The 9,631-nt window shown below is 36.2% G+C and overlaps 1 protein-coding gene across 1 annotated transcript; it reads right to left on the bottom strand.

Annotated features, from left to right (window-relative positions):
* Positions 1–4,733: 4,733 nt before the first annotated feature.
* LOC114077325 (ethylene-responsive transcription factor RAP2-12-like) lies at positions 4,734–7,185 on the bottom strand. The gene is made up of 2 exons (XM_027917170.1): positions 7,051–7,185; positions 4,734–5,483 (listed from the first exon to the last, which is right to left on the bottom strand). Exons 1-2 carry the CDS (start codon positions 7,183–7,185, stop codon positions 5,001–5,003), a joined length of 618 nt encoding a protein of 205 aa, XP_027772971.1. The 3' UTR covers positions 4,734–5,000.
* Positions 7,186–9,631: the final 2,446 nt, after the last annotated feature.

The raw sequence follows: 9,631 nt of genomic DNA, 5'->3' as shown, positions 1-9,631 counted from the left end.
ATCCACCTCGTTACAGTTGGAATTTTATCGAGCTATCCACCTCGTTACAGTTGGAATATTATCAAGCCATCCACCTCGTTACAGTTGGAATTTTATCGAGCATCCACCTCGTTACAGTTGGAACATTATCGAGCCATCCACCTCGTTACAGTTGGAATATTATCGAGTCATCCACCTCGTTACAGTTGGATAATTATTGAGCTAGCTAGCTCGTTACAGAGAACTCCAAAGAGGAGAAAAACTATCCCAAAATCAAGGGTTTTCCTAGAAGCAAGAGGCATTTATATCACTTATGTCAAAGACTTGGGCGTATGAATTGTTTATTTCAATCCAGTTCCAACAATATGAAATTTACAAAAAGCGTCTAGCCAGATTCAAAGGTGAATCAAACAGGAATCTCCAGGAAGAGTTTACGATTTTCATAAAGGACGCTATTTGCATTACATTAACAAACAAGATAGTTATTGTCGATAAAGACAATGCATTACCCCAGGGGGGATAGTTGTCTTATTATCGATCAAGGCGATATATTATATGGAGGTCGTCTTGCCGTTATCATCAACAGAGATGACATGAATATTCATGCCTTGCGAGTTAAAAATCATGCATCGAGGAAAATCATGCATCGCGAGAAGAATCATGTATCGCGAAAAACCATGCATTACGAGAAGTCATGCATCGCGAAAATCATGCGTTGCGAGTTAACAATTATGTGCGGCGAGAAGATTTCATGCCTCGTCAAAATTTATACATCGCGAGAAGATTTCATACCTCGCTGAAATTTAGACATCGCGAGAAGGATTTATACCTCGTTGGAACTTGTGCATCACGAGAAGAATCCATGCCTCGTTGAAAATCATGCATCGCAGAAAAGTCATGCATTGCGAAAAATCATGCATTGCGAGTCAATAATTATGCACGACGAGAAGATTGCATGCCTCGTCAAAATTTATACATCGCGAGAAGATTTTATGCCTCGCTGAAATTTAGACATCGCAAGAAGACTTCATACCTCGTTAAAATTTATGCATCACGAGAAGAACCATGAATCGTTGAAATTTGTGCATCGCGAGAAGATTTCATGCCTCGCCGATAATTGTGCAATGCAAGAAGATTTCATACATCGCAGGAATTTATGTATTGCGAGAAGATTTCATACCTCGCAGGAATTTATGTATCGCGGGAAGATATTCATGCCCCGCAAGAAGGTATGCATGGATAAAGAAAGGGAAACCTGGTATCCCAAGAGGAATATTTATCCATCGGCCTCAACTACATTCTTTTATTTTTAATAAAAGTTAACATCAAGAAGAGCATCGAAAATGACGTCAAAAGAAATACCGACGTCGCATCAACATTTATTTATTTATTTCGACATCAAGTATAGAGTACGTTGAAGATTATATTGCAAAACACAAGTCATAAGCTTTATTTGCTGTACGTCAGACCGATCGAGTCGACGTCGATTTGAGGAGAACAATGAAGTGTCAGCACGGTAAAAAGACACTGTCTCCCATCCTAATTGCATTTTTAAGCTGACGTGTTTTATCTCAGTCTTTGTCGAGAGCATCCAAGAGGCCACATGTGCGGACGACATCAAAAAGGATGCAGCACAACGTGGAACTTTTTCTTAGCAGCGAACTGGGACACAGTCCAAAGAGGAATGTCAAACTCTTAGGACGCGAGCAGAGGAGCGACTTCAACCAAAATCGAACCACCCCCCTCGAAGCATGCGGGTTTTTCTTTAGTTCTGTCAGTTTCAGTCTCGCATCTGGAAGATTCGATTTACCGGAAGCAACTTTCAAATCTGAGTTACAATGCGCCAAGAACTTTGGAAATTATGTCCGAGTAAGTTCTTACCTATGGATGTGAAGAGCTCCACATTCATGGCTAAAAGGTTACAAGCCTCCTTTTCATACTCGTTTAATTTGTCACTTGTCTAAAACCGAAGGTTATCTAGCATAATAGATTTCTTTTTCCACTGATCGAGTCGAACTACACACAGCCTGATTCCGAAGGTTTAAGGATATGTAGGGGGATTCAATGTTGAAAACTCGGTTGAAATCCAACATTCGCTCTCGAATTCTGTTCTCGAGCATTTCGATACCTTCATAATTCGGTATCAAGGTGGCTTTGGTTTCTTTCAAAATCATGCGGTAAATCAAGCTTATCGAACTACAAGTGGCCTGAATTCTCATATAGCCTGAGATATGTAGGAAACCCGTTTCAAGGGTCCGGCCATAATTCCTAAACCCTTTGTCGAATCCTTCCTTAAAAAAATGAATGGGGTTGGTCAAAATTGGTTTGGTCAATTTCATTTTCCTCGAGTTGCTTGCATCAACCCAAGTAAAATGAGGGACAATTGTTGACACCCAATTTTGACCCGCGTCGGTATAAATTAATTATCGAGCTTCGTAAGTTTCCCAAACAATTTAAATTAATTAGTTTTATAAAATTTGCGAAAATATAATAATATAATGTTTATATAGTTATGTATATAATTGGTATATTTTATGTTTATTCGAAAACCATCTCAAAAATATTTTAATTTTAGTAAGTTTCTTCTAAGTTAAATTACAATTATACTTTTGAATCACTTTTACGATTTTAATAATTATTTTACTAAATAAAAAAGCTCGTTAATTGGTTAATGCAAAATTCGTCATTTTAATTGGTTATTTGTCAAATTAACCCAATTCTCTTCCCCATTTTAATTAATTCTATTCAACCCATCTTTATTTCCTCTTTACCCAGGCCCACTCCACTTCCTTCTCAACCCATTCCGTTTAATAAGTTCCAGCCCAACACCTAGGCCCAACCCTCCCTTTCAGCAGCCCATCCAACACCTAGGCCCAACCCTCCCTTTCCTTTTATTTTCTCCCTACTTGGCCCACTAAACTAAAACCCATTTCTTTTAATCCCTCCAGCCCTTTTTCAATATTCAAACCCAACAGCCCAACTCCATTTGACCCGTCCCCCGACCCGACTTTCCCCTTCTTCTTCCTCAAATGACCCACACGACAAAACCCAGCAAATTAATTCCCAGAACAGAAACCCCCCCAGACGCGAGAACGAGAAACAAAACACCCACACGCGCTAAATTCCCCCTTCCCTCTTCCCCTTTTCTTCGTCCAAAATTCCCAGAAAAAGAAAAATCCAGAAAAAACAAACCCCGCGTCTCTCCCCCACGCTCTCTCCCTCTCTCTTCTCCTCTCCCCATCGCGCGTGAACGAGCAGGGCAACGGAACCTGCAGTCCTGCTGCTCCGTACGCAGCCACGCAGTGAGCAAACGACGCGGGAATCGTCCTTCATTCCCCAGCTGTCTAGCCCGTCTTGAGATGATGCCACGTCCTTCGTGAAGGACGAAGGAGCCGATCCAGCCCTCTATTCCTCTTTATTCCGTTGAGATGCTGGAATCTCGCGAGAATATTCCTTCGGTAGGATAGGATTTTGGGGATTTTTGAAATTCGAATTGGCAGATGGGCCGAAAATTCCTCCCATCCCTTTTCACTTTCAAGAACCCTAGTTTCCCTCTATAAATACCCCCCCAAAAAAACGATGAAGGAGTTGGAAAAAATTAAGGTAGAAAATCCTTGGCTTTACTGTTGGTTGGGGAAAATTTTATTGGAAATTTCGTTGCCAAGGGTTTGTGGGAGTGAGATTTTTCCTTCTGTGGAATCGCCTTCACTGTAGAACAGAGAAAAGGGATATAGCTAAGGGAAAACCTTTCCTTTGAGTGAGACATCCCTATTTAGCATCGAAATACACAGAAATTCAAGAAAATACTGCAAATACTTTGAAAACGATTAACAGACGCAAGAATTGCTAGTTTTCCGCATTTGAGCCTAAGTGCTCGACTAGATTTCGTTTCTTTGTCGGAAACTCGAGTCCGTGTGCAAGGTGGTGAAGTCATTAACTCGTTGTTGTCCCCGTTTGCTGCTCTCGAAAAGGTAATATCTATCCTCCATTTATGTCCTGTTTTCGATTTTAAGTTTTGTGTGTGCGCGAAGAACTCTGTTCATTTATTGTTATTCTTTTTTATTTCTGTTATGTTTTGATGCATATATATATATATATATATAACATATATGCATCTCCTTGTTTTCTTTCGTTTCGAAGTGGTTTTTTCTGCTACTTAGTGGTCTGTGTGAGCATGTTTATTTGCTAGCTTTCTGGGAACACTTGTTGTAACATAACATAGATTATATCGAAAAAACTATCATAACGACCTAATGCCCCTTAAAGTCTTAAAATCAAAATTTGTTCCTCAAAAGTTTCAGAATTGCTATTTTAGATCCTCCCCCATCCATAATTATCAACAATTGAAACCCCTAATTTATGTGATATTTTCACCTCGTTACCTTCTGAAATATTCACTCAAGTCTCCTTAAATAGTTCTTCACGTGTATGATTTCAAATTTCTTCTTTGATTTTTTTCTCAACCCCATTTGATGGATTCAATTTTCTAGTAACACCCATTAATGATTGTTTTCAAATTCATCACTTGAACAAGTTCTTTTATCAGTTTTTTTATGAAATTTGATTTGTTGCATTTTAGTTATGACTAATTCTGCAAATTCAAGCCTTTTAGATTTGATAACAAAAATTCAAGCAAATTCAAGCCTCTTAATGATGACTAATTCAAGCAAGTTCAAGCCTCTTTAAGGTTCCCAAATTATTTTTAGAATATGATAACAAAAATATCACAAAATCAAAGAAATTTTAATCACCAAAATAAAAAGGCAATAGATTTAAATAATAATGGAGAAATAAAATTTTCGGGTACTATCACCATACTATTTTTTTAATTTTTTTAAATTTCATTCATCAAGAATTAAACTATTGAGTTAACAATTATTATAACATAACAACATAGGTTATATCGAAAGTCAAATCTCAAAGACCTAAGCCCTTGAAAGTTCCCATAATTAAAATTTGTACCCCCAATAGTTAAAATTGTTATTCTGGACCCCTTTCCTCCCCCTTTTTAGACCATAAAATTACTTATCTATGCTTAGATCATCTATAGCACTAAATTCACCAACCAAATATCCGTAGTTATCAACAACCGGAACCCCTGACTTATGTGAAACTTTCACTTCCCTGCCCTCTGAAACTTTTACCCAGGTCCCCTTAAATAGTTCTTCATCTGTTTCTCTCCCAATTTCTTCAGTGATTTTTTCCTCAACTCCCTTTGGTGGATACGAGTTTTCAGTAACACCCATTGATGAATTCTTTTTAGATCCATCACCCGAACAAGTATTTTTGTCAGATTTTTCAGAAATCTGATCACTTTTTGATCTTTTAGCTAGGATCAATTCTTCAAATTCGCGCTTCTTAGACTTGTATCTTGCAGAAGCTTCATCAACACTGCCAAAAGTACCCAACCAAATGTTTTTCTTTTTGATTGGATGTCTGATTTCAGCTCCAAATTTACCATTTTTTCTCGGTCGAACACCAACAAGATACGATCTAGCACAATTCTTTTTTTGATGTTATTTCTTGAGAATTCATGCTAGGAAAAAAAAGGGGAAGGGGGAGGCGGAGGTAAAGGGGTGGAGGGCAACTTCAAAAAAAGAATTAAAAGTGAAGGGGGAGGCGGAGGCGGAGGGGCCGAGGTAACTTCAATTGAGAAGAGTGTAGAAAATCTACTTAAGAGATAAAAAATGAGAAGTATTATGAATATATATATAGAAGCAAACATATTAGGGTGACAATTGGCATTTAAACTATAATTTAAACGGGGGGCATAATTAATGAATCAAGACAATAAATGAGTCAATTCAATCTAACCTAAGTCAAAGATTTAACAAAACACATTTTATATAAATTAAAAAAGATTGGCTAAATTCTCAAGGCAATTTATTTTTTTGAGAAATTGTAACGTTTAATGGTTTTTTTTACCATCTACATATCCTATTTATTTATATCCTAATTTGAGAATGATTATTAAAATCTCTCAATTTGATAGAATTATCAAATTGGCATAAGGTGGATTAAATGGAGGCTTGTATCCATAATCTTTTGTGATAAGAAGGTGCTACCAAAGCTTGAAGGCAAGTCTACACAACGATACTTAAGAGTAATTATGTTGCATAGGGCGGAGAGTTTTTCAGTCAAGAACTCTTACGTTGAGAAGTTTGGAGTTGCAGAAATTAGGATGTTCAGTCAAGAACTCTTATGTAAGAGTTCTTGACTGAAAAACTCTCTGCCCTATACAACATAGTTACTCGAAGTATCATTGTGTAGACTTGCCTTCAAGCTTTGTAAAACCTTCTTATCACAGAAGATTATAGATAAACGCCTCCATTTCATCCACCTTATACCAATTTGATAACTCTATCAAATTGAGAAATTTTAATACTCATTCTCAAATTAGGATATAAGTATATTGGATGTGCATATGGTAAAAAAACATCAAAAGTTACAATTATGCCCCCTGTTTTTTTAATTTATATAAAATGTGTTTTGTTAAATATTTGAGTTACGTGGTTGAATCTTGACTTATTTATTGTATTGATTCATTAATTATGCCCCTGTTTAAATTTTAGTCTAAATGTCAATTGTCACCCTACCTAATATGTTCATGTTTATCTCTTAAGTAGCTTTTCTACACTCTTCTCTATTCAAATTGCTCTCGACCCCTCCGCCTCCCTCTTCCCTTTTAATTTTTTTTTGAAGTTGCCCTCCACCTGTCCGCCTCCGCTCCCCCTTCCCTTTTAATTCTTTTTTTGAAGTTGCCCTCCACTCCTTCGTCTTCGCCTCCCCCTTTCCTTTTAATTTTTTTTCTCCCAGCATGAATTCTCAAGAAATAACATCGAACAAGAATTGTGCTAGACTGTATTCTGGTGGTGTTCGATTGAGAAAAAATGGTAAATTTGAAGTTGAAATCAGACACCCAATCAAAAAGAAAAATATTTGGTTGGGTACTTTTGACAGTGTTGATGAAGCTTCTGCAAGATACAAGTCTAAGAAGCTTGAATTTAAAGAACTGATCCTAGTTAAAAAAGAAAAAAATGATCAAATTTCTAAAAAAATTGACAAAAAGACTTGTTCAGGTGATGGATCTAAACAGAATTCATCAACTAGTGTTACTGAAAACTCGAATCCAGCAAAGGGAGTTGAGGAAAAAATCACTGAAGAAATTGAGAGTGAAACAGATGAAGAACTATTTTGTCTTGACATATGTCCTAACTAGTATTTGTAGTTTATTGCTGCCGTATTTTTTGGTCCTTCTATTAAGGTTATTATTTAATGCCTTATACTTCGACTATCACATTTATTTATCGTTTTAGTTACCTTCTATTGTTTTTTCTTTTATCTTCTAGTTCTTTTCCTTTTTTTTCTAAATTGCTTTGAACTATTTTTTTCTTGATCAAAGAGTCTATCGAAAATAATCTCTCTATCTCAAATACTTATGAAATAGATAAGATATGTGGACATGCTACCCTCCCTAGACTCTAATTTATGGAATTATATTGGATATATAGTAATTGTTGTTATTGTAAGTACCAATTGATAATATTGGTAAATACAATAATTAGTGTACTATTATCGATTAAAGTATAATAGTTGTGAAAAATATTTTCACTATCAATGTATATATTTTTTAATTAGGTCAAATACTTAAGCAGATCTCTAAACTTGTTGGGGTTTTCCACTCAAATACCTCAACTATGCTATATTTTTATTGAATCATTGAACCACTCATATTTTATTCCTTTTAGACACCTTTGGTTGATGTGGAACCAGATTTTGTGAAGGGTTTTTTTGACAGAGCATACATATGTTGTCCAAAACTCATTAGTCCAATTGTATTTACTTTTAGTCATTTAAACACATTAGAAAACAAAATGAGACTAACACATAGTTTGTCTTCATTCCTTCAATCAAAATCATTACAATACGAATACAATTAAAGGTATTTACAATATAAAAGTCGATCAAAATCAGCTAACAATGTTCTATAGGAACAAATTATGGGTGGTTCAATGATTCAATTGGAAAATGACTTAGTTGAGGTACCAATGAAGAAAAAACCAACAAATTTAGAGATCTGTTTATGCGTTTGACCTTTTATTTTTTATTTTTGTTTTCGCTCGATTTTGGATTGGGGACTCAATCATTTCATTTTTGTGGCATCTCTTTATACATACCATTGTTAATTATGTTTCGATTTGAGACATATCATTATAAGTTATCTACGAACATATTATTATAAATTGTCTATGCCTACGAACTAAACATTTTTAGGATATTTAATTAGTGAATTTATGTATGAAACTCACACTTTTAACAATATATGTATGAAACCAAAAAAAGAAGAGGATAATATACGTGTGTTTTGAAATTTCTCTCTTATATATATATTTAATTTATGAATCAAAATCCCTCTGCAGGATAGACAATAATAAATTGCTGTTATTTATATTGCTACACCTACAACTTAATTATTTGAACAAATATGAATGAAAATAACTACTTTACCTTATACCTTTTCCCTCTTTTTTTGTTTTTTATACTATCACTATATAGAATCGTTTTATCCATAAAATGAGATAAATAAAAATACTTTATGAGTTGAGATATTTTATATGATTAGCTATTTTGTGGACGTCCTTCAATACCTTGTCTATGCATCCAGTTGGCCATCATGGCCAATCCAACTCATTTTCAAGGTCAAACGAGACCCAAAGTGAGCATACCCAAATTTCGACAATTTTCATAAGCAATAGCAAACCATTTTTTAGGTGATCCGGATTCCGACGTCAATAATGCCAAAAATTATAGTGGACGTCTGTCAAGACCTTGTCTATGCACCCAATTGTCCATAACGGCCTGTCCGACCCATTTTAAAGGTCAAACGAGCCTCGAAGCGCGCATTCCCCCTATTTCGACGATTTTCGTGTGCTATAGAAAACCATTTTTGGGTTATCCGGATTCCAACGTCAAAAATGCAAAATTTTTTTGTGGAAGTCTGTAAAGACCTTGTCTATAAAGACGGTTGGCCCTCACGGCCAGTCCGACCCATTTTGAAGGTCAAACGAGACACGAAGCGAGCATACCCCTTATTTCGACGATTTTCGTGTGCTATAGCAAACCATTTTTTGGTTGATCCGGATTCCGATGTCAAAAATGCCAAATTTTTTTGTGAACATCCGTCAAGACCTTGTCTATACAGACAGTTAGTCATCACGGCCAACACAACTCATTTTCAAGGTCAAACGAGCCTCGAAAAACGCATACCCCCCATTTCGATGATTTTCGTGTGCTATAGCAAACCATTTTTTGGGTTATCCGGATTCCAACGTCAAAAATTCTAAAATTTTGTGTGGACGTCCGTCAAGACCTTGTCTGTGCAGACGGTTTGCCCTCACGTCCAATCCAACCCACTTTGAAGGTCAAACGAGCTCCGAAGAGAGCATACTTCTCATTTCGATGATTTTCGTGTGCTATAGCAAATCATTTTTTGGGTGATCCGGATTAAGACATCAAAAATTCCAAATTTTTTTGTGGACGTCCGTATATACCTTGGCTATGCAACCAGTTTGCCATCACGACCAATCCAACTAATTTTGAAGGTCAAACGAGCCCCGAAGCGAGCATACCCCTCATTTCAACGATTTTCGTG

The sequence above is a fragment of the Solanum pennellii genome, chromosome 5 (assembly GCF_001406875.1).
Source record: "Solanum pennellii chromosome 5, SPENNV200".
Classification (NCBI taxonomy): domain Eukaryota; kingdom Viridiplantae; phylum Streptophyta; class Magnoliopsida; order Solanales; family Solanaceae; genus Solanum; species Solanum pennellii.
The sequence above is the reverse complement of the archived record's forward strand: the minus strand, read 5'-3'. Positions and strand labels throughout refer to the sequence as shown.

What these genes read in the sequence shown, in the direction of transcription:
- LOC114077325 (XM_027917170.1), bottom strand. Translation starts at nt 7,185, where the DNA reads ATGTCAAGACAAAATAGTTCTTCATCTGTTTCACTCTCAATTTCTTCA. An exon ending in TAGATCCATCACCTGAACAA is followed by an intron (nt 5,484 to 7,050) that starts GTCTTTTTGTCA and finishes CATCAAAAAAAG; the next exon opens with AATTGTGCTAGATCGTATCT.